General features: G+C 41.8%; 2 protein-coding genes across 3 annotated transcripts in view; one reads left to right on the plus strand and one right to left on the minus strand.

Annotated features, from left to right (window-relative positions):
* Positions 1–25,746, plus strand: part of ec (echinus) — a 95,943-nt gene that overhangs the window by 49,803 nt on the left and 20,394 nt on the right. Inside the window, exons 1-2 of one of the 2 annotated variants that reach the window (XM_043416036.1) lie at positions 15,212–15,680; positions 22,049–22,141. In XM_043416036.1, the coding sequence (XP_043271971.1) occupies positions 15,633–15,680; positions 22,049–22,141 (141 nt within the window). In that variant the 5' untranslated portion in view covers positions 15,212–15,632. Of the gene's footprint in view, positions 1–15,211; positions 15,681–22,048; positions 22,142–25,746 lie in introns of those variants that run through there. The other variant, XM_043416034.1, reaches the window with a different exon arrangement.
* LOC122408920 (thyrotropin-releasing hormone receptor-like) overlaps positions 1–25,746 on the minus strand; it is a 62,368-nt gene that overhangs the window by 31,237 nt on the left and 5,385 nt on the right. The gene's annotated exons all lie outside the window — the stretch shown is intronic.

Raw genomic sequence — 25,746 nt, forward strand, 5'->3', positions numbered from 1 at the left:
GACGATCGATTACGATTTGAAATGGGAGCAACGGAAGTGTTGGGAAACGAGCACTAGAATACTTGAGCCCAGTCCAAATTCGTAGAGTGAAGGGCTCGTCCGAAGATTCTCATAGAATAATCAGAAAAATCATTGACATTCACGACGAAATTCTTCTTAGCCCTTTAAGGCGCTAAGAAAAATGCAGAACGCGCGCCGAACTGTGAACGATGATGGACGAAATTTCAGATGTTTGGGGCCAAAGAATGCGCGAGTTGGCGCAGGGCGCCTCGCACGATACTGTCCACACCGCAGTAGAAACTCCCCCGCTTCGTAGACGTCTCATTCGCTCGACGTGGTCGAGTTATCTTTTTTCCGGAAACTGGTTCTCTCCGAGCACTTTATGGTTGCAGTGCTGGTCTCGCGAACAAGAAGCTGATGCTGTACAGGGCGAATGGTCCCGTGTACCCTTGGCCTCTCGACGATCCTGCGCTCCTCGTCGTGACACCGTCCAAGGGACAAAGAGAACTCAGCTGGCTGTGCATCCGTAACTTGTACGTGCACCGAATTGTTATTAATCTCGCGCGATTTTCAAAGCAGCATTTTTAGAAATAAAATCAGCGAGTTTTCGACACAGTTCCGCTTCGAAATCCCAGTCTCATTTTTTGCATTTTTTCTCGCAATTTTCTCAACGTTTTCCTACCAAAGAAAACACAATTTTTCGCTTTAGAATTCATGCAGCTATTTTGAGAACAGACAATCGAATTTCAAGCTTCTCTCCTTGGACCCGAATGAAGAAACCTTTGAAAAGGTCCCTGTCTATTATCCAATCAGAATCCTGCCCATCATCAACGATCATTGTAATTTCACATAATCCTTTCTCAGGGAAAACTATTTTCCACGTAAAATGTAATTACTTTTCCACCAAATGGTCAGGATTCGTGCGAAGCTAACACTTCGAGAATGCACTAAAAGAAATATTCGCGTCTCAGGGCCGGGGAGGAAGTGATTTGAGGTGTTATAAGAGCCAAGATCCGGGAAAGATATTGGTGAAAGAACGAGCAAGGAATGGACCACCGGACGGTATCGGGGATTCCGAAGAGTGCGTCACTTCGTGACCACCAACGATTTTTCTATCTGTACGGGCTGTGACGTCACGCAGCGAAACCCTCTTTCCACGAACGATATATTAACAGCCTCTCACTTTTCCCCTTTCTCCGTCTCTTTGTCTCCCCTTCCGATTTTCCCTCTCTGTTTATCGCTCGTTGTATGTGTCAGCGACATATAACATTGCGTTGAGCAACTTTTGACTTTTATGAGCCATTTGAGGTTACGCAGAAAGAGCCGAGTATACATCGATACGAAAAGCACGCTGTTTTTTTTCGTGCCGGACATACAACGATCGTGGTTTAAGGATTTCCGCATTATTCATCTTCGGCCCAATGCCACTTTCCATTTCCGGCCGTAAATGCGATATAATTAGTTGGTCAGCTCTCCTGCGGAGAGTTTAAAATCATGTGCGATGTTACAAGAAAAGCGGAGGGTTGTCCTAATAAGGAAATGGGATGCAACATTTGTAGCCGCCGGTCGTATTTCAAAGCAATCATTAGATGACGTTCAAACTCGTTTTATTTGACCCCCTAACTGATCCTCTTTTTGCGTGCTTTTTATGGACTCGTAAAAAGAGCTCGTGGCGGGGATGAAATGATAGTTGCGGCCATATCGTTTTATTGGCTTTTGGAAAACGTTCGTTACGAACGAGAGGAGCAGGGCATTTACGGTTATGAAAATAACCGATGGAACTGCATCGATGATAAAAATTGATGAAACGTTGGTTTATCAGCAGCTATAAACACGGGAATATTGCTAGTTGCATGAGCATTAAATATAATATTTTTCACGCGTCTCTCAACAAATTCCACAATAATGTAAAACCTTTTTTGACAGACCCGGGGCGTTCCAAATTGGAAAATCGATGAAAAAAAGTAAAAATCGCCAATTCTATTCTCCCTCGATAAACGTAAGAACGAAATGTCTTATCATCCGATTGACATATTAAATATCTATCCAGACGCGTCTTTCCAGCGATGAATTCGCTCGTGTACTGGACGAGAGTGTTGTTCGCTCGTTCCAAGCTCGATCCACGCATGTGGGGGCGACACGAGAGCGATGCGATAAACTTTTACTCCAGTTTTCAAACTCTCGCCAAACCGGTTTTCGTCTCGTAACGAACAGGGATAACAGCTACGAAAAGTCGGAGACTGAGGGAGACAGGCATACCGAGAAAGATGGATCAGTTTTAAAATCAGCACACGCGCCGCCACCACCATCTCCTTTATTACCTCTTATCCACTCGCCGATAAATATATATATATTCACTCTACGTATATGCACGTACCTCGAGCAACAGCAGTTTCCCCTACTGCATAAAAACCGTGCTGGTCTTTTAATATACACGTTGTAGTACTACGATCTCTCCTTCTCTCCGGCTCTTTCTCCGGAAACCGGTTTAGCCCCGGTTTCCCCTTTCACCCCCTTAAATATCGTCCTCCTCGTCGTTCGCCATCTCTTTTTCTCGGCTCTTCCCCCTTCTCCCTTCTATCTCAGCGAGCTCCACGAGAGCAGGCAGAGTTCTCGTCGCGGTTCTTTCGAGCCTCGCAGAATCTTCTGCCCTCTCGCGGTCCGCTCGCACGTTTCATCGAAGTGCTGCCCGTCGTCATCCACGCGCCGAAGCATTCACGGGATTTGAAATTTAAGGAAAAAGAAACTTCACGCGGGGTCCACCCCCCCCCCCTCCCCCCCCGCGCTTGATTTTAATTCTAGTGAGATTCTACTTTCTTCCACATTCAATGAGCTTAATCGAGTCGAACGCCGGCCGTTTTGAAAGAATACATTTGTCTGTTCGCACCTATTTTCTGAGAACCATTGTTTAGAGGCTCCACAGTTACAAGAGTTTCGTAATATTCAGAAAACGAGTATTCAACTGACACGGGTGAATTAGCAGTTTCACCACGCTAAGCGCTTCGAAATGAAAATTCTGCTGTTTTTTTTTTTTACTCCAAATTGAAGTCCCATTGCGCGTTGTGAAAGAACGGAACTTACGATTGAAACAAGCCGATTATTCGAATTTTGTTTGAGTGGAACGAGCATGGAAGCAACGGTACGAAAATCTTTGGCCATGCGATTTCAGAAATGCACCATTTTTGACGTCGTTCTTTCGAACGGATAGAAACAAATCATCGATGAAAGGACGCATTTCCGAGGCGGAATCGTCGTTTAAAAACGCTTCATTTTTATTTATAAATCTATATATAATACTCGTGCTTCGTACGCACGGATGTGGACGTGTGTGTCTGAATAAATATGAGTCTCAAGCCTCATCCATCCATAAATGTGTACGCGTAGCCAGAGAGAAGCGTCAAAAAGGGATCGTTGTACTTCTGTCTTCGCCAATCTGGCTCCATAAATCACGCACTAATCCGTTCTCTCGGAGCATATTCTATCCAAGATCACGCGTTGTACACTGCCGCTCAAAAGCTCCGCGACAACGTCGGGAGCACCACGAGGGAATCGAAACAAAGAAAATTTGTTACAATTTAATTTTCTTTGTTTGAAAAGAAGAGAAACGGAGAGAAGAATCGATTTATAAAGTTTATTCGAATGGTGGCAATTTGCTTTTCAAAATATTCTCCATACACGGCGATTAACGAGCAAATACTTTCGAGTGGTAGTGTACGTTGCTCTGTGCAAAGTCACGATTCTCGGCGTGTGCACCATTTTTTTGCGGAGCTTCGTTTATACATTTATCGTGGAATATCGCGCGTGTGTCGTATCGAATCATGAATATGTATGGTTTTTTAGAGTGTCGAAGTTTCTATATATTCATAAATATATGCTCGTTAATGTACAGAAAATTCGAAATAATGCTTAACTAATCCTTTGTATTTTTGCACAACGACTCTTTATCTCTTCCGATATAAAGATAAAACAAAAAGTCCTGCTGAACAATGTGCTCGTGGTTGTTCCATTTTTAGAATTAACGATATCGATGCTTTTTTATTCGCTTATTGCTATTAACGATTCAAACGGCTATACGTGGATGGAGATAGCGACCGAAAAATGTAGCCACAAATTTGTTTATTTTTAGTGCATGAGCAGCATCGAATGTCACAGTAGAACGCCCGATTCATTGTGCTGATATCCAATTATTTATTGGCATGAAATCTTTCGTTGACTGTCATTAAGGGCTATGAACAGTGTTGGAATTTTCCGTGTTTTTTGTTTATTTTATAAATAAAAATGGATGGATTTGGATAAAACCTGCTCGTACACATTTTTTACAAACTCAGAAGTACTAGAAAAATTGAAATTTTTTTTTTTTATTCGCGATTTTTCATTCGTTGAATGTTTGAGTGAAGCTTTTTCGCTTGGTCCATTTCAGTGACGAAGAAAAGGCTCGTTTACGCGTGTGTCTCTCATGAGTGAAATCTCGTGATTTAAGGTAACTCCTGTACTGCATGCGCTAGTTAAATGAGTGCTAAATTTTCAAAACGCTTTTAGACCAAGTTCAACGTACCGATTAAACTTATCGCTAGTAGATATATGTATTCAAGCATATTTTATTAACGTGAAAAAATATTTAAAATGATAGTTTTTCAAAACTATCAACTGATGGATGCAAATTTTCATGGTGACGCATTTTCACAGGTATTTTTCAAATAATCATCTGTATTTTTTAACCGATTTTATTGCACCAAGTCTCATGTTGCTCCTCAACTGATCCTCTACGAATTCACCACGTAGATTTTCCTTTGAACTCATTCCTTCAGAAATTATGAATGAAAAAGTTTTTTCACTTAATGAACAATTAGCTGCAACAGTGAAACGATCAAGTTAAAAAAAAAAAAAAAAACAACTACATGGTGGATTCATAGAGGACCGGTTGACGAACAAAATATGAGACTTGTTGCAATAAAATCGATGAAAAAACGCAGATAATTCTTTGAAAAATACCAGTGAAAATGTATCAGGGTGGAAATTTGCATTTATCAGTTGATGCTTTTGCAAAACTAGCGTTTTCAATATTTTTACATCTTAATAAGATATGCTGTAATACAAATCCACTAACAATACATTTAATCGGTACGTTAAACTTGGTCTAAAAGCGTTTTGAAAATTGATCACTCATTTGACTAGCACGCAATACAGGAGTTACCTTAAGCCCTTCTGTTGATAAACATTTTTTCGGTAAGAAGCGTTCAATAGCGATAGCTTCTAAACCGTCGTGGCTCCCTCTACAGCTCGAAAACGTGTTACAGCCATCGGGTTTATAGGTATGTAAGCTTCGATTGGAAACCTGTTTAGTTGCCTCTCTGTCTCGCGCGCTCGCTCGTGGCTCTTTCTTCGTCTCTCTGCTCCTTACAGCCTCCTGGTTGTTGTTAGCTCCACGGCTCCGCTTCTCCCTTTCTTATTCATTGTACAGGACTTTTTTCAAAACTCTCTCTCTCTCTCGTTTTCTCGTATTCGCTGCTCCGTTGGTGCGCGCACGTGCGCCCGCCACCTTCGTAAATTGAGGTTCGCGAAGCCTCTCGCTGTCTCTCTCAGCTGTTCCCTCCGACTCGTTTTGTTTCTGCTATCCGAGCTTGGTCGCAGCAGCCAGAAGAGAAACTGAGATGATGATCGCTACTACAGGCTCGAGCTCCGCGGAATCGATTTTCAAACGAGTTTTCGGAAACGTGCAACTCCATTATTCATTTTTAATTCAATACTTCTCTCTTCTCATACTCCAAAATTATCGATTTTTCATCAATTTTCAAAAGGCAACGTTACTCATCGTCCATTTCGATTGCAAAACTCATTCTGATTTAGCCGCATCGTTTCGAGTGTAAAAGTGCTTCAGTGCGAATGTCATTTCATAAAATCATCATCCCGAATGTCGAACTCACTCGGCGTGGGTCAAAGTGTCAAAATAATCGTATTTTGCCCAAAATCCTTGGCACCTTTTTGCTTCATGCATCATTTTCACAATGATGATTATTTTCCAGTTGAATTTAATAATCTCCGTAGAATTCAAATGAAAAAGGCACGATCACGGGCCATTTTGAACCTCACGGCTCGATTATTCGAGCGATGAATAAATTCTAAGCGTTAGCTGGTCCATTGCGAGTGATTCGAGGACCGTGAAAATGTACTTTTGCCAAGAGTTCCTATCACCGTTTTAAATGACACTGATTCTAAAGGGACGTGGAGAACATTTTGTAAAATATGTACAGCGAAGCCTGCAGACTTTAATTAGTTCTTGCGTTAAGATCTTGCGAAAATACGACGTTTCTTGTGTCGAAAAATAAATGTAATTCTTGCCATATTCAGGCTACTCGCGCAAGATGGCCCTTATCTTCCTCATCTCGTGCGATGCACGTGTTATTCGCACTCTTCGCTTTGTCGGAAGAAGCTGAAGAGGCTCAAATTAAGTATGTGCGAAGATGTATCGTTATATGTATGCATCCACACGGAAGCTTCGTTCGTGGCTTCGCTCCACGGAGTGCATGCACCTGCATAAATTAACGTAACGATTTAACGCGCACGCACGCACGATGTGTCCGGAAACGTCGCAAATTCGCAACGTTTCAACCCCCTGGGGACTGTCCAATGTCATTTTTTCTCTCTCGTCTCTTCCAACCACTTAAATTCCAACTTTTATGATGATATTTTGCTCTTTCCTTCATGACAATTCCCGTCGTACGGTTGTCGAGCTTCGTTAAACCTTTTCTGTGACCTCACGTTCAGGGTAATACGTTTACTGCATTTTTCGGCATTTTTTTAACGCTCCGAGCAAATTTCGTGAAATTTTATGGAGAAAAGCGTTTTATTTCTGAAGAATGAGGGAACGAACATCGCGTGCATCCTCCGGGCTATTTCGTTTTTAAATAATTTGTCGTGTTTTTTATTGGCCTTGTTTATTCATTATAATATTACGATACGGAAGCACACGAGTATGTCGGATTTATGGTAAATTCAAATCTTCGTTTCGTTCTAAAACCTCCCAAAGGTATCGTTCCATTTCAATACAAAAGTTTAATCCTCTTTGGAACTTGAAAAAAAAAAATGCTTTAGGATGAGCCGCTCTGTGAGATTTAAAGTTCGAGGCACTGGAAATTTTCATGAGTTCTACTCGGAGGCGCGGCGTCTCAATGTTCGTTACGACTAGTAAATCATTCCCATTGCGACACGGGCTCCAGGATCGATTATTCAGATTTTTTAGTGGAATAATATCGCTATGATTTTCCTATGTGTTTCACAACCTTTTAGTTCTTCGAATGAATAATATTCGGCTGCTGCAAAGTAGCCAATCTATCATAGATCGAAGCTCAAATTTGACAGATCGCCAGCACGCGAACGAACGCCAAAACGACTCGTTCGTTTTCCGCAGTACATCATGGCACATTTACACTCGTTAAGGACCATGAAATGTGTGCACTTTATCGCCTCATTTATCGTATTGCAGTATCGAACCAAAGAGTATAGAACGATGATGAAATGTTCGTTACAAAACAATTAAGCAGCAACTCTTGCGCCTGTGAGTGGAAAAAAAGGGTTTATCTAATGATTCAGAAGCATCAATTTAAAGCTGTTGAAACAAAAACCCCCCTAGGTATGACGAACTCTCACGAAAACTAATCAGCTCCGAGGAAGAAGAGTTATGGCTCACGAAATTTTGGCACAATAACGACCATCCTCTTTACGCCTCTGCTCGAAAACAACTCTGCTTCTAAAACCTTAACTGCAAAATTCATAACAATTCTGCGATCCACGATCTTCAATATTTCTACTCACGATGAGGTATCTTCTGAAATCATCATGAGTAGAGATATTGGGGATTAAATATCTCACCGGAGTAGATACGTTAAGGAGGGTAAACGTTCTCTACGCAGATCCGCAGTTATTAAGGAGCGGAGTTGCTATCGAGAATGGCTGCCGATAGGGTGGTCAACTAGCAGCTATGTACAACTACACTCATCACAGCTCTACTCGATAACAACTCCGCTCTTTAAGCATGTATTTCGAGAAGAGCTGTTGTTGAATACATTTACTGAGAGTAGAATTTTTGACTCGCTGCAACATAACTCGACTCTTATAAATTTACTCGACGACATTTCCACTCTAAAGATTTATTTAACACGTTTAAATGACAAAAGAGGAGGAGGAGACTTGTTGCATTGTATTGATTTTGCAAATGTGAGAGCAGGCCTGTCTGGGGCAGCGTTGTTTTTGAGTAGAGTCGTAAAGAGGACGGTTGGTATTCTGCCGGAAATTTGACCAGAGGAAACCGGAGCTGTGTCTCGAGCCGAATGCCTCAAGTTCGTCAGTCAAAAGGTTCGTACTTAATCAGTCAAAAGTTCATGGTGTTAAGTATCGAGTGTAAAGATACAAATTAATTGAAGAATGTTTCATCTTGACGTAGAAAGCTTTTACTGCCTCTCGTTATGAAACTCTTTACGAGATGAAGAACGACGAAAAACGATGGTGTCGACCTCGGTGAAATTACGTAAGATGGCTCGCGTTAGTACATCGCGGAGAAGATGAGCCTCTTGCGTTGCTCCTCTCGTTGGGGATTCGCGTATGGTATTAGAAACACTTTCCTTTCACCTGATCGTTGATCCTCCTCTCGAGCAACTGCGCGACCGCCCGTATGAACGTATATTCGTAACACATTTATTACTTCTTCAATATATGCAACAGAAGGGTGAGGCAAGATGAAACGTCAGTTAGAGAGCGATGGATAAATTCGTTTTTTTTTGAAAATTCAAAAAAATTGATTTTTTAACCGAATTGTCCAAACCAAAATGATTGATATCTCGCTCAGTGGTTTCCTCAGTTTATCGAGTTGTTGACGGAGCTACGTTCGTCGAACGAAGCATCTTATAAGTGTGACAAATGGCACATCGAAAGAGTGAAGTTTGGTAGATTAACGTTCCCAAATGACGCGACAATTAGTCGATTTGTCTTGCAGCTCCGTTCCATTTTGCCTCTCAATTTTCTCGTTTTCCAACGTTCCATATTGCCCCGGTAATCCCGGCAATATTTACGTAGGTGCTCTTCGCGGGCCAAAGATCGCGAATGCCAGCGGAACGTCTCCTTACTTTTCTTCCATTTTTCTTGTGTCGTTGACATTTATCCGTGCGCGCACGAGCCAAAGACGAGACCACGATATCGCAGCATCAAAACCCGCCATATCCACCGCTCGGTGGCAGCGTACGCTTTCAGACGTAAATTAAGATCGATGTTCTGATCTTACGAGACACTGCAAGTCCGCATACACGTGTACACGTAATATTCCGTGTTCTCGATCGTGGCGGAACATTAAATTCCAGTAATGGCCATTAAAACGTTCAATTAAACCGCATCTCTACCGTATAATTAAAATGAATCGAGAAAAACTAAGCTGGTGCTGGTTCAATTGACAAAAAGATGCACACGAAAATTTCGTTGCCGATCATCGTCAAAGGTCGGAATCCGATTTTTTTTTTAAGTTTTCATGTAACTTACGAAGGTACTTACTGAAACAAAAATTCCGAATGATGAAAATGATAAAAATTATGATTGAAAACAGTGACAAAAGCACTTGATTCGCATGCTTTTCATAACAATTTTTCTACGGACGTCAAAAAATAAAAACCATCGCGACAGAGCCTCGTCCCTATTTAGCGTAAAAATTCAAAAAACGTCGCTGGTTTCCCGTCGCGTAGTAATTAAAAAACCCGAGGGATTTGCATAATCACGCCCATACCATTTAGTTCTCCCTTCGGCCACCTTCCCATTCCCAGTGGATAGTTTCGTCGAGTGTGTGTACGACAGCCCGAAAAGAGGGCAAGATGTGAAGCATTTTTCACGAGTCTCATACTCCTAAAATTGTCAAGTTATCATACAAACTCTGCCCTTGAATCCAACACTGTGGAAGTACACGGATGAATTAATTCAAAATTAGAGCGTCCTGTTTCGTCGATATTCGAGGGAAAAACTGGTGGAAAAAGGGCAGTAAGCTTCGTAAAAATAGTAGGTTGTTGCGTATGTGGGTTAAAGATTCTGGGGCAATGGACGTTTCTGGTCACCCCTACGAGAGCGAGCACACCTGAAAAAAGGGGGGACCACTGTGGTTTTCTTTCCTTCACGGGTGCGTGCCTTCACACACGCGCACACAAACACACGAGCGTCTCCGATACATAAAAACGTTACGTATGCACAGGCACACGTGAATTTTCGGACGTGTGCTTACTTGGGAAGGGCCTTCTTCTCTCCGAGGCACCCTTGATGCTTGTCTAAGATCGTCAGGTTACAAAAACGATAGACGAAGGCGAAGGAAAAGGTCCGAGGAGCAGGTAGTTTAGGATCATGGGGTTTGTTCTACGACCCTGACTCGATTTTTCTTCTCGCTCTATGGGGAGCCAACACCGCGTTGTTGTTAGGCTCAGGCGGGAGCTATAAGACCAGCTATACACCTGCGAAGGGTCGTTGAATTTTCAAGAGAACCTGCAAGGAAGGGCCCCCCTTTTTTCCTTTCTTCGTAGAGCCTCTGCGCTGGACTTTTGAGCAGCCCTTTTTATCCTTGATGTATCCAAATGTGACTTTCTGTAACACCTGATTTCATGTACCCTCCACTCGTCGCGGATCAAATTCTGTATTCAGTGGATATAAAAAAGGGTATAAAAAGGTCCACCTGACTGAGACGTTCCGTGGATATCGTGCGAGAAAGATTTTTTTCTTTCTATTATCCGTTTTTATTGCTACGCGGGATTAAAAAACCGGTCGGATGGAACGAAATGTCTTTGGTCACTTTGAAATCACTGACAAATATCAGCTCAAATTACTGCTTTTCTAAGGCCCTTGCCCGGAATTAGAATATCTTTCACGTACAGGGACGAAAACTTGACTCGTTCAATGTTTTTTTTTCCCCCTTCATATTTGTGCGCTTTCAGTGTAAATTTCGTACGAAGCACGAAACTATACGGAGCTCGACTCAAGAACTCGGCCAAAAGAGTTACGAACATCTGTGGCTCGTGCTGAGGCGTTCTCTTGCCAAAGGAATATGCATGATGACGCGGCAGATGCCTCCGGGAAACCCTGCAAAAGAGACTTTTTTATCGGGAGCCATTCGGCCACCCGCTCTCGCTTTTCGTACCTTATATTAGCTCAACTTTGTAGCACGTGTATTATGTACGTATATCACCGCGTTTCTGAATATCGCTCCTTCGTGGAACATGCACGAAGATATTCTCACTTCGCACCAGCTACTTTCTACAAGACTCGCAAGCAGTCGGGGTCTTGAATTTTCTTTTTGAACATGGAAATAATTTTCTTCGAGATCGTTCCTGCGTTTATAGCCACAAAATGCATTAAACTTTCGATCAATTTATCGGCTCCTCTGAATTCGAATATGAATAACTGCTACCACGAAAATTCTTTCCCTCGTACGTACGCGATCATTGAATCAGAATTTCATTGCCCGTTTACACGGGTATGTGGCTTCACTCGTGACGCTAAAGTTCGTTACGTTGGATTCCAACGAAACGAATGGAAAAAAATTGTAATTTTTCAACCTTTTATTTTTGACGATTCATTTCGATAGATTGAAAAACTACAAATTGCAAATTGGCGAGGGGAACAAATTGGAGAAATATAAAATGGTGTTTGCGTTCATTTGCAAGCTTCGGGTCATCTTCGCTTTTGGTTAGCTCTATGAACGTCCTCGCTGATAATGCAAAAGTGAGAGCGCAGAATATTTTATTTATCAGTACCGTGAAACCGCGAATGAAAACTGCGTATTTCGGGGCTCCCAGGCGAGTGATTGAACGCTGACAAAAATAAACGACTTAAAACTATTGAGGGATACAATTGACCGCTGATCGTTGAGTTTCCTGCACATATTTTTTCTCCAACGCATCCGAAACACAAACGATCTGTTGCGGCAGCTCCAAACGTTGAAATTCATTATTTGCTCAAGCTATTTTTAGATGAGTACAAAAAACTAAAAACTTTTTGTTCTTAATTCTTCTCTGGAGAGTAGAAGACGAAATACGAATAAAGAACCCGCGTATTCTCTTTGCGTCTACGGGGAGTTCGAAGGACTTTCAAAAACTCAAGAGAATTCAGGCCGCTGACAGAAATCTTCGGCGATCTGTGGCTACGAGCTTTTACTATTCTTCGAGTTCATCGTTAAGAGCTCTCGTTCACAGCCTCTGACAGAAATGTTTCACAAGACAATGATGTTCTTCACAGACAAGAGAACTCTGGCAGATTCTCACTTTTACACACACACGCACACACACACACACACACACAAATAAACGGGCATTGATGATAAATATGCATAAGCAGACTGTCGTAATGTGCGCTGCAAATTTGTGCGTTCGATACAAATTTTCAGGGCGCTACTGATGACAAAAGGGAATTGATTCTTCAGTTTCTTTGGTTTATTGCATTTATTTGAGTCTTTGAAAAACGCGAATTGACTCATGGAGCGTCGGTGCACTTGGAACAAATGACTCCCACGTGTTTTTTTATTAAGTATAGCTGAAAGGACACCGAGGTTTTCTTGCAAGGTTCAGTAATAAGCGTGGAAATTGAAGAATGAGAAAAAGATAAATGGAATAATGGAGGGAAAAAAGGAAAAAGATCTGCAGAGTGTCACTGGCCAAAGCACGAGCCTGAGAGGCCAAGTTTTCTCTGGTCAGTCGCTCTTTGTTATCCTCGCGAATGGCGCCAGAACTTCTATCGCCTCTCCTGCTGCTGTTCGCTCGCGAACGACCAGCGCAGAATATTCCACCCTCGGTACACGCTGCTCTTGTTGTGAAAGTTCTGGCTCGTATATGCACGAAAAGTGCGTCTGGACTGTATCTCGAGACGCTGGAGATGTTCTGGCAAGGCCTGAAGTGTCCATCCAGTTTTTTCCTTGAGAAAAGACGGAGAAAAAGATGCCTGGTCGATGGCGTTTCGAGTAAAAGCACGTGCATGCCAATCGAAAGTGAGGTTAAAAAAATCCACTTAACATTTTTTCCAAGATAACGCAATTTTCACTCTGTCGGTATTATCGTGGAGAATTTTGCTGATTCTCGTTCACGTGGTAATCAAATTTCTTACAGTTTCCTTCTCGTCATCAAAAATATCATCGAGGCATTTTTATTTTTCGAATCATCGCATTGAATTGGAAAAAAAAAAATTGAAAAAATTCACCTTCGGATTTCTCTATGACAAAATAAAGAAAAAATAATATAAAAACGATCGTTTTGAGATTTCCAGCTTTTTTGTATCTTTTCAAAGATGAACACGTGCTGTCGGTAGATTATTCAAACTGTTCCGATGGCTCCCAGAACATGATCGATTTCGATGCATCTAACTTTGAAGTTTCGGTTTCTTCGCATCGATCACGCATCCAGTAAAAAATCTCTTACAATAATATCTCGTCTATCCTAATCCGAAAATGATTTCCTCACAAATCATCGTAGCCAGAACGATTGGAATGGACGATTTGTACGAGAAGAGCGGAGAGAATAATCACGAGATTGGTCAAATCCTTGCTACAAGTCGTTGACCAGCCAAAAACGAGTCTGACGCGTAGTACTACGTTTTCATAGTATTTCCCAATAGTTTTAGTCGACGTAGTAGAACGTAGAGTAAAAGAGAGAAAAAAACGAGTTCCGCGGTGTATTCGGCTTTGTCGAGTATAATGCTTCGTTGTCCTCTCTTCCGGCTTTATTCCGCAGGCCTCCCATCATTTTCAATGCTGCTACGTTCCCCGCCATTTTTCCCCCACCGTTAAACCCAAGAAGCGGAGGTTCGAGTCTTCGAGACCCGTTTCTTGGGTCCGACTGACCCCACAACACGAGCCTCTCTTCTTTCTTCCCTCTCTTCTTCTCACCCACGTTGGAGGGCCTCACGTAGTAAAAATGGCCGATTTGTGCTCCACGCGCGTTTATACACAACTCCTCTTAGGCACAGTGCGACCTAACTCAACCTACAGCCAACTCCACTCTCTTCACTCCTTTCTTCTTTCCATCTATAGTTTCTTCAGCCTAACCTGCACTCACAACCACTTACCTTCCTCCTTTTATGTACAGTTGGAGCTGCTGAAGCCAACCTTAACTCAATCTTCATCTCGCTCTTTTCGGCTTCGAGCTACAGTGTCGAACCTGACTTAGCTCATGCCCAACTCTCGTCTCTCCTTCTTCAGGCACTTCGATAAACTCTCGGCGTTCTCTGCGTACACACGCTTCTTCTTCTTCTTCTTCAACAGTTTTCTACACGCTTGTTCTCAGCCGCGAATCACAGGCAATGGCGATCGATGCTAAAGTTCTTTGAAAATAATTACATTTTAGACAGAAAATCGGATACGAGGAAAAAATCGTTCATTTGCTTTTCCGGTACGACGTCTCAATGAATTTCTGCAAATTCAATGTCGCGGTTTGCTCGATAAAATGTTTGTTTCGACTGAACAAGTTTTGTAAATGAAAGTAAAGTCATTTACGATCCTTTCTTCCCTCTCGCTCCTCCAAATTCATTAAAACCAGAGAAATCTTGACAAGCATTCAGGCTTCGAATGGGCTCCAAGCTGTGCCAGAACATTCATCGACATTAATGAATTGATCTTCGAAATAGATCGTTAACTCAAACGAATTCTGTACCTACAGCATTCTCATCAACTTTTCATAGATTTAAGAATGTAATTTTGTAGCTGGTGCGTTCATCGATATTAGAAATCGTACAGCTCCAAAAGATATCAAAGATTTTTCAAACTCGTTATGAAAAATTTTCCTCACGCCTGTCTCTCGATCTTTCGTATATCGATTTCGTAAATCACTCGAAACTTCATCGACGACGCTGAGTTTGAAAGCTCCTCGTCGAACGTACGTTTTCGCAGAAAATTTTCAACGTGTTCTTCCGATACGTGACCGCCGTTTCCCCGATGTCTCGTACAAAGCAGGTACAAAGAGTGCAGGAGGGACAAAGATGTCGGAGGGGAAGAGAGTGATCGAGCGAGAGGAAAAGGGGGAAAAGTGAGCGAGAGAGAGAGAGAGAGAGAGAGACAAAGTGAGAAGGCAGCGAGAGATGAGTATAGGTCTCGAGTACGCTCACAATCTCTCGAAGAGTATAGCGGAGTGTTGTGAGCCTGGAGCTCGCGCGAAGGCCCTGTCAATTCCCCCTTCTCAGTTGGCCGCCGTTCTCGAAAGAGCTTCCTTACCTGTCCGTCGAGGCCCATGGCGGCGCTGCGGTCGTTTCCTAGCCGGTCGGGCCCTACCCAGGCATTGTTGCATCGACGCCCGCGTCAGCTAGAACCCTCGGGGACGCATCTCAGACGATTTTTTTTCCTCGAGTGCTCGTACAACAAAAGCTGAGAGCTTTTATGAGAGTGGCTTTGTAAACATAAAAAAAAAACAACGAAACAACGAATAATCGCTACGATGGACAAACGTGTGCGTGATCATGTTCCAGTTGATGTGTCAGTGACCCTGGTTGACGGATCGTCGTAATAACAAATAATATTACTAACAAAACAACGCGATTCATCGCGATTTCGTGGTGATCGCGCCAACTTGACGTTGCGCCTCCGGATTATTATCGATTTGTTCTTACGTTCGGGAGCTGCGGAAGACAACGCTACGATGAAGCAAGAAAAACCACGAAGGCAGGCTCTCTTTCAGATTGCGAAGGTTCGTCAGTGTCTTTATTCAAATTCGTTCCCGGTGTCACACTGTCAATTCTATTCGATTATTCGACTTTAATTTTTCCTCCAACTATTTACACATCGCACTCGACTTCAGAGACTCGGCAACGTAAAATCGCAATCGACGATGAACAAAAAACTTGCATAGAACGAAGCCGCGTACTCTCTGTTGCACGTTAATTTGACAGTCGAAAGCCGCAGCACTGCTTTTCTTAGCGAGAGAAAATCGCACTTGTTGTTATTGCGAGTAGTTTTTTATGATGCGGGGATTCGGTCCACCGGTCTCGCGACCGAAATGGCGGATCCGCGCACTCGGAGGAGCCGGGTCCATTTTCTTCCGCGAGGGCGAAATCACTTTTTGATTTATAAAATGAATGCTGTTTTGCGAGATTGCAAATGTGCAGCGAGAAATGCAATACTTTCTGCAGTTTCTCATTGTTTTATTTATTCATGCGTTTTGAAATGTTTGCAAATGTAAACGCGTGCTCGCAGCCGGTATGCAATTCGATTTCTGCTGAATCTAGCCATTCGTGACGCTTTCTTTGCGAAGATGCTGCGGTGCGGAAAGGAGCTGCGTCTTCAGATTTTTCTCTCTTCCCCCCCCCGCCCTTTATTTTCGCTTCTTCGGTCGCTCTCTTTCTTTTAATCTGCTGCGCTCCCCACAGCATCCACCGCGGTCCGTTATGCTCTCGACCACAAAACTCACTAGTAGATACATCGGCAGAAGAACACGAGAAGCCGGAAAATCGTTGCACTCGTTGACTCGACATATGAGCCGAGCAACGTACACATCCACGCGCGCGATTATTTCATCCTTAAACCGGAGTACATCTGCGCGACTTTTCCTCGCTTTTCTCGGGCTGGTTGACGCTCCGTTTCTTGTATTTACAGCTTTCATATTCATACAAACAGTCGTGCGAGTACAGACTCGGAAAACTGGTTTTCAGCTGCGGCGAACGCCGATGAGACTCGCCGCTAATATTAATGACGAGAGTGAACTTCGCCGTGCACATCTTTGCGCGTGCATCATTTTTTAAATACTAGAATTATTCATTTATAGAAAAGCGAATATTTATTCCCCTGATTGGAATTTTTTATTAGAAGTTATACGTGAGCATCGACGAGGCTCAAATCGTAATTTTTGTGAAGACTTTTTCGTTTTATCATCTTCAATAAAGCTTACTTTCAAGCTCTCATTCATACGACGATCCCAAACAGTTTTTCACTTCAGTCCTTTCAAAAGTACTCACCAAAACATTCGTAAGGTTCATCGAGCAGTTTTTACTTAAGACTCATAATCAGTAACCGTTTCGTTGGAACTTGAAAGTTGCTCGCTATGATATCGCATTTGATTTACAGGATTTGCGAGTCGGACCGAAGATATTCTAATATGGGGCGCACCCCTCGATTAATACGCATTTTAATTGACGGTGCAGAGTACCGAGAGGACTCGCAATCCAATTAATTAACACACGAGGCGAAACGTTAAACATTTCCAAAGTCAGCGCTTCACAGCAAAGTCTCATTTGCTCCGGAACAGCGATATGGAACTATACAACGGTTGAGTTCCGAAGCTTATTACGTTAATTACGTTGACTTTGGACTCGCTACGTCGATCTGCGATGCACGAGTTTTGTTCAAGGTGTCCCGGGCGGGCTCTCCCCACCGCCGTTGATCGTAATGCTTGTGCCACATGTAATCTCGTTTCAAAGTTCTTCTACCTCAAACTTTTCTCGATCACGCTCACATTAATATACAAGACTCTATAAGATATTAGTAATGGAAAATACGAAGTGCGCGGAGGCGTCTGCGTGCTCGAGCCTTTTTATATCGAAGGCTTCTCAAAGTTTATACAAGTTCTGTGAGATGTACAGGCTTTTGTGCTTCGTCGCACGATCAGCATTGTTTGTTAAATGCGTTGGCGTTTACAGCGACGAATCATCGCAACTCGCCTAGCTATTATTTCACGTCAATGATGCGAAATATAAAATGGCGACGATGATCGCGACGACCTCTCTCAAGAAACAATATCCGTTTGAACTCCGACTGTGTATTATTTATGGATATGAGTTAATATCATCATATTTCACACGCTCGACCGAGGCAGAGAGATAATTATGATCCAATAGCGTAGCTGTGATTGGAGGACTTTTTTTCATTTCGAATACTCGTTGAGATCCGAAACACGCGATTAGTTTGGCGCACATTTGCTGTCGAACGCTCTCTCGCAACTGGCATTGAGCGAAGAATTTCGTTCGTCGAATAAAATCCCATTTAGCTGGATAATCTTACAGTGGATCCAACCATATTTTTTTTTAAATGACAAATTGAGCAACGAGAGGAGAACTGCCTCCACCGGAGTTTCCTCCGACTAAAACTCGGACGTTTCTTCGATGCACAAAATATTTGTTTTCACCGTGAAGATGTTCGCAGTACTTTCGATGGGATTCATCACTTCATCACAATTGGAAATGGACATTCGAGTTTCCGAAGCTTCTGCTTCTGGTTCCAAATTCGTAGACTTGATCCAAAGACACGTGTTTATCAAATTGGAAACTGGACGCGTCGAAAATATTTGGATAAAATGCTGCCACACCAAATTCGATCACAGTCCGATAGTCTACGGTCTCGTAATGACCGCGAATGCAATTTTTACTCCCTCGCATGCTTGCAGGTTTTTTTATTATTTATTCCTCTGAATTTTTCGCTCGTTCTGCCCGCTTTGCTTGACGTCCTGAACGTTTAGTTCCTCTCTTTCCGTATCGCTCACAGTCCGAAGGGGGGAATAGCGTGTGAATTTTCCAAAAAGTTTACTTTCGTCACGAATCGTTTCACCCTGCTCAACTTATTCGCCCCCTCGCGCCTCGCATCGCCATCCTAATATGTTTATATCGAAACTCGGCACGGCTGTTAAAGCGTGTACGTAGGGAAGAAGCGATTCATGCACTTGCCATGCCACTAATACGCATCGGCAACGTGAAAACACTTGCATTACACGTTTGACCGTTCACTGGATTAGAATTTCAAAGCGTCTCGTTTCCCCGCGTTTTCACCCCTCCGTGACGAATGCCAAAGTGATCGAGATTCCGCACCGCAGTTATTACTTCAACTATCGCATACCCTCGCACGAATACAGACAATGCGCTTTCGCAGGCTGCACGACCTTGTCCAACGGGGGTTTATGGACAAGAAGATTTTTACGGGAATAAAAAGACCGAGTTCGTTTCGCCTGACCTCTCGACTAATTTTCCACGACGCTATACACAGACACACTTGTTTGCTGCGGCGTTTCTCTCTTCGCACTCTTTTCTTCGTGGAGGCGTGAAGGCGTTGCTTCTATATAAAGAACCGGCGTTAATTACCAACTCGTCTTTGTCTTCGTCTACTTTTCGTTAGAACAAATGAAACGTGTCAATGCTGTTCATTGAATAGACAATCCTCCGTGTCAACTTTAACAATTCAATTCAGTTTCAGTGTTGAAATTCAAAATAGTTCTCACTGCACGGGCTTCGTTGTTCTGGCTTTATTTAAAGGCGCAGGCTTAGTAATTATCTGTGGATTTTAGTTGACAAAAGTTTTGAAAACGCCCAACAATTGGAGCTCGGTATTTGAAAATTGAAACTCATTTCATTGAATTATTAAGTTATCAATTGAATCTTTGATAACTTGTTAGTTTTACAGAAATTTCTTTGGATCTCGAGTTTTTGGGTTAATAAACGTCAGAAACTTCGGCAGTTGGATCCCGTGGCCTGAAAAGTTTCTTCATTTAGTGAAAACGAATATACCTTCCCGAATTTATGATGCCGATAATAAATTTCGCTTACGAATATCGTAGTCTATAGAAAATTGAAAAAATGCCTTTCTTGTGATCGAAAAAGCGTGTTTTCTGAATGCCCGAACGATTGCGCCATTGAATGAAAAATGAAAGAAAATTTTCGATCACCAGAATATCAATGATTCCGAATTTCATGGTGCATTTTCGATATAAAAAAATCTCTTAGAAATAAATTTCCAGGGTAGTAAAGTCCTGCGGAAACGAAACACTTTCGTCCAGTCATCCTTCCTTCACCATTTCCCAGGGATTTTGACGAGCGTTGAAAAGAGTGAGCAAGGTTTTCGAAATATTTCAAAGTACTCCTTTATCCCGATCTGGCAAAGTTCTGTACACGTACATCTCGAGAGTAATCGAATTGTATCGCTGGCTGTGCGCAGTCCAGGTAAATCCTGTGCAAAGCGAGCCTGATTTTCTTGTACAAACATCGTGCACACTGCCCTGTGGCGCTCTGCAACACTTGTTGATGCGGCCAACTGGAGAAACCGAAAGGGCCAAGGTGCAGAGAGAGAAAAGGACGCGGAGAAGCGAGTGTGGAGGAGCGTGGTTTTTTATACGTTGCTCTTCCAGAGCGAGAGGCTCGAAAAGGGCCTTCGCTGCTGGTTTGTACAGCCCTAACTTTTGCTCCTTCTGTCTCGGATTGTACTTTTCCTTCATCGGTTTCTTCTTCCATCGCCTCACCGTTCTCTCTGCATGTATAGATATATAACTTAAAGTTCTTTCCGTCCCCGCGTTCTTCCTCTCTGTCCTTTCGTATATTTTGTCTCTCACCTGCATCGGATCCCACGCGATTCTCTGCTGCTCGATCTCAAAACGGGTGCAGCACACACACACACACACACACACACACACACACACACACTCGTCCTCAAACGAAAATAAGCTTTTCCTCGAAATTACTTCTCTCCCACATGAGTGATTCCCTTTCCTTGGCTTGATGAAACTTTCAGTGGTTTTCAACTTGGTTCTCGAATGACTGACTAAATTTGTATCCGGCAGCAGTTCAATTTTTCTTCACTTTTGCCCATCGCTCAAGAAACCGTATAGTTACCGAAAGCTATCCTTGGAAAGTTTAGTGCTCATGAAATTTTTTCATCATCGTTACGTTTTATCGCCAACCAAAAGTCGCCGGAAGCCTCCCAACGAATGCGCACAAAGTTATGCATTCGTTGGGTTTTTGAGCGATTTTTCAACAATTAAAACCTCAAAGATTGTTCCGTTAGAATCCCAGAAGAGAAAGGTTTTGATTAATGGTTTTATGATTTTCCAATTTCCCATTTAAAAAATACAATTTGTAATGATTCCTAGCATCGCGTGTTCGTAACAACTCGAATAGTTTGCACTAAAAGTTAACGAAACAACAGAATTGCCGACACTTCATCAAATCTGTTATTAAAAATCGATCCCCAAACGATATTATTATTTTATTTTTTTTAATTTTCTCACCAGTAAATTTCGATGAAACGAAGGTAAAGAGTGAAAAATAAATTAAAAAAACAGGAAATAGACATGGAAAAAAGACAATTCTCAAGAGTCCCGGGACACCGGAAAGGGGAGAATAACGTTCGGTGAGTGTGTAGCAAGTCTGACGGGTCTTTGGGCACGGAAATTGTGATTTACTTTCCCTCCGCATAATACGCAGGATACGCCGTGCTTGCTATCTCGTATGGTTAAGCGACTGGCCACACATAGGTGGAAAAGGCTCCACTTGCAGTTTGGTGTGGTAGCGTAAACTCACGTGAAAATTCACGTGTGCGTACGTGTGTAAGTCACAGTATTGTGTGTTGCCACATGTGATCACTGAGGCAGCGCGTAAACCCGAATGAAGGGCCTGAATAATAAAATTTACCCGTTGGTGCAGCACTGCTAAATTCATTCGAGGGAATAAAAATTGGCAATCGAACTCCAACCGAACAATAGCATGTTTATGATTCTTATCGGAATGACCGTAATATAAGTGTTCAATTTATTATTCATGAGGTGGAGAATAATTTGATTTTAAGGTGAAACGATCAAAATAACGAAATGACGAATATTTGGTAGAGCCACTCTGCCGAAAAAGCGAGTGACAGAATTTTTTCTTTTCCGTCAGTTAAATGACAAGTTTGAAAATCATTGGGTGGACTTGAAATTTTTGAATTATTACCATTCAGTCTAAGATCAAAAGAAATTTTTCAATTTTTTTACGTTCCAAGTTCAGATGCGTTCAGTGAGAATTAACCTCACGGAAAATGTCTATTTTTTGTGCTGATAAAAGAAATTGAAAAAGTTCTCAGCGTGATGCTAAAAAAATGTTTGATTAAAATAGCGTCATTAATCTTTGGTAAGGAGACGTTTAGTTATTCTTCCCAACGTATTGTCGTTGTGAAGAGGGAATGAAAAAGCTTCAAGTGACTAGAAACAAGATAAAAAAGAGGGATCGTGATTTGAGAAGATTTTTGAAGATCCATCAATTACGAAGCGTCGTTGAAAGAGCTGCGAGTCCAATTAACCAACGATCTTTTGTTTTATTACGCTTGCAGGTGCTGTGGCATCTCGATATATTTCGTCGGAGCTTCAGAGAACTTTCCGGGCATGCCTGCATGCGAGAATCTTGCATCTTTTGTGCACTCAAGGTAAGGCAACACGTTGATTCATTCGAATGAGAAAATCTTGGATAATAATGAAAAAATGCGGTATGCTTGAAAAATAAACGAGCGATAAATTCAGTAGCGCTTGCCAGTCGCTCGTGAAGGAATAGCAGAAAAAGAGACAGAGAAGACAGCGATGTTGGCTAATAAAGAGCGAGAAACAACGCGATCGGTGTGCAGCAGCATTCGTACACGCAACAGACGCGGAGCGCGATGCATAATCATCGACTCGTAATCTCCTATTCGGAGCAAGGCCCTCACTCTCAACGTTCTCCTCTTTGCAACGAGGCTGTATATAGATATTTGCTCTGACAAGCGACAGCTCTCGATCGTTTGAAGAATGTAGAGAAAAAAATTACGAGCTCGCTCGAAGCAGGGAACCATGCTGGGAATAACTGTATAATTATTTAGTCCAAATTTTTTTTTTAATTCGTATAAATTTGAGACGTAAATTTCTTGTCATTTAGCAATAGTTTTATGTGGATTCTACAACTTCCGGTGTAATTATAGAGTTTTTCGGTTTTCTTTACCTTCTTTCGAAGTAGAAAACGATATTTGACAGAAAGTTCATATCGAAGCCAACAATCATTTTTCTCGAGATCGAAATCATTTTTTTTCTCCAATTACCATAGAACATTTTTCCTCGATTTAGAGTTACTCCGAGTTACGATCATTTTATTACCATTGTCATTCTATTGGGCGACACCGAGTTTATCCCGACGCCGAGAGAGACGTTACTTTGAAGTGGAAAGAAAGTTTCAACTTTGAGCAGCAGGTTTGGAAAAGACGAAACTCGAAAGACGAGTTTTTCATTCGAAAATCCTGTTTTTGAGACCAACTGTTTTGGGCGCAACATTTCGTTTAACGGTCACCGTGGACACACAGTAGTGTCATCATCGATACCGAGTTTTCAAATAATTTTTTGGATACTTTGGCAATAACAAGAAATTCAATTCAATTTTTTCGAACCCAATTATAATATTAATGAAATTATTGATAATAACAACAACAACAAATTTATCAATAATGATCAATGACGTTCGAGAATTTGTACCAAGTTTTTCGACTTCTGGCCTTCATCCATCGAACGTGAGTCCAAAACAAAAAAATTGTTTCATTCTGGGCATTGGTACGCGAGTATACCAATGAGAAAAATCAAAGCTACGAGCTTAAGAAAGTACGCTTTGAATATAATTCCAAATACGATTAGAAAGTGGAATAATTGAAAAGCGAGCGATTCGAATACACAGACTTTAGAGACTGTACAAGTATACGAAGATCTTTCAGCCAGATCGCAGGAATAGGACATTCTGTATTTTATGACTCTAGAATCAATAGGGAGGCCAAGATCCTTTTTTCGTTTTCTCATACTTGGGGACAATGGACACGTTACGAAAGAGGAGTTTCGTTGTTTCGAACAGCGACTCGAGAACCTTACGATCTTCGACGTCAGCCAACACACTTATATATAAAGCCTCGTGCATAAAACTCGATTCGATTACCAACCGATAGGCCACACATCGACTTTCCGCCGTGTAACGGATCTCTCTCGCTCCCTCGTCCCAGGAAACCTCCTCTGGAGAACCTTTCTCCATCGCCAGCACGAGATTCACTCCGAGATGATTGCTTTGCCTCCGTTTCCCTTCTCTCCTCTTCTTATTAAAAGTCCAAAGGTCCCCCTTTTTTATGACATCGCGGCTATCAGTTTCTATTCTAAAAAAACCTCGTTTCCGAGACATTTCAATAATTCATCGATTTTTAATCCGGTTCTCTACACATCCGAGAGATCACAGCACATTCGTCTACTGTTCATTAAGTGTGAATAGCTCGGAGAACAAAAATACTGCGGGTTCGAGAGAGAATAAATGGCGGGAAAAAAATTGACGAGCACCCCAAGTTTCTTCGGAGTTTAAGGATATTTCGTACAGGCGATACAATGTTGCCATGCTAAATCATGCTAAAAACATAAAAAAATTCAAAATGATCAGAATTTTATAAAATTTGGTCAACATATTCTTTAGTGCCAAATTTGACAATACAAATTTTTCAAGATTTTTCTTCTGTACAGTTATCGCGAGTAATTGATCACTAAAGTTTACGCGTATAAGCATAGCGTTTCCATATATATATAGGTATACATTCCGGGCATAAGAAATCTGCTTTAATGCGTAATTACTCGATAACTAAGCAGAAGAAAATTTTGAAAAAAATTGTGTTTTCGCACTTGATGTTGAAAAACATTATCACCAAATTTGATAAATTTTTAATTATTTAGACTTTTGTACCATACATCCTTAATGCGCGGTACCAAATTTTCAAAACTGTCTCGTTCTAATAATATCTTTTCTGACGAAATGATTATCGTATTCAACAAGTTTTTCAAAACCCTGTCATCCTCGTATTTGATATTTGAGAAATTTTATGATTTAGTTTCAATCAAATCGAGCACGAACGATGACGAATTTATCCAAATTTTAATTTTTATTGAACTACCACAAATTCGAGTTCAACATTTCCAATTATAAGATTTTCGTGAAATTTTGAGGTGAAATTATTTTTATTATCAAACTTCTCTTTCATTGACTCGGCTACGAGTCAAAAAAGTGGAACGAACATTTGGAAAATCTCGTTGTGGTGCTCGAATCCGTGGCAACTTTGAATCGCCATCTGTTCACGGTGAGCTCACGGTAAGCGTATGCATACGTATAAATTTGTTATAATTTTATAATCACAAGTTTAAGGGATAAATATCTGTAGTTTTATGGGTAAAAGTCGCATTTAAATGTACACAAGTGGGCATTTGTTTCCATATCAATCCATAGGAACATGGGAAATAGGCGGAGAGAGCCTCCCCGCAAGGGATTCACATTGAAAACTCATATAACGCAGTTTGTGGGTGTATTTTATTCGTATAGTAAATGGCCGTGTATGTATTGTTGAATAGTGAAGCGCGGGGGATACTTTACACCAGCGTTCTCACGGATTTAATTAGCAATCCGGTGAGCGCCGACTTAATTGCGGGGGAATTAAGGATGCGGTCGCTCGAATTGCGTTAGGAGAGCACCGGAGTGTTTCATTCGGAAGTTTATAATACCTAAGATAGTGCGCACGCATGCGACTCACACTTTTATCCATGAAAATAATGTTTACGTACGTGTAAAAAGGTGCACCGTGTGTGCTGGTGTACGCAGAGGTGCGGCAATTGTCTCGCCTCTGAGCGTACCAAAGTCGACCTGGTTTATGAGTTTTAAATTGTGCCTTCACCGAGCAAATGGTCGCGAATTTCTGGTACGAATTATATGCACTTGCGAACCACTTTTATTCGAGAAATCCCTCCTCGCGATTTTTCCATTTCGTTACTCACTGCGTCGAAATTTCGAGTGCGCGCTCAGCATAAAGAATGTCATTGAGAAACGATGGCAAACTTTTTTCGGAGATTTACTGAGCACGAAGTTTAAGCACTCGTGGAATTATTCAGCAATCTACTGCTGAGAATTAGCAGAAAACAATCGAGTCTTCTGATCGCTTTGATGGACTTTCGTGTAAATTTACAATTGGAAAGAATCCAGTTTATAAAATTCAGTAAAAAG

Source organism: Venturia canescens, chromosome 4 (assembly GCF_019457755.1).
Source record: "Venturia canescens isolate UGA chromosome 4, ASM1945775v1, whole genome shotgun sequence".
NCBI classification, from domain to species: Eukaryota; Metazoa; Arthropoda; class Insecta; order Hymenoptera; family Ichneumonidae; genus Venturia; species Venturia canescens.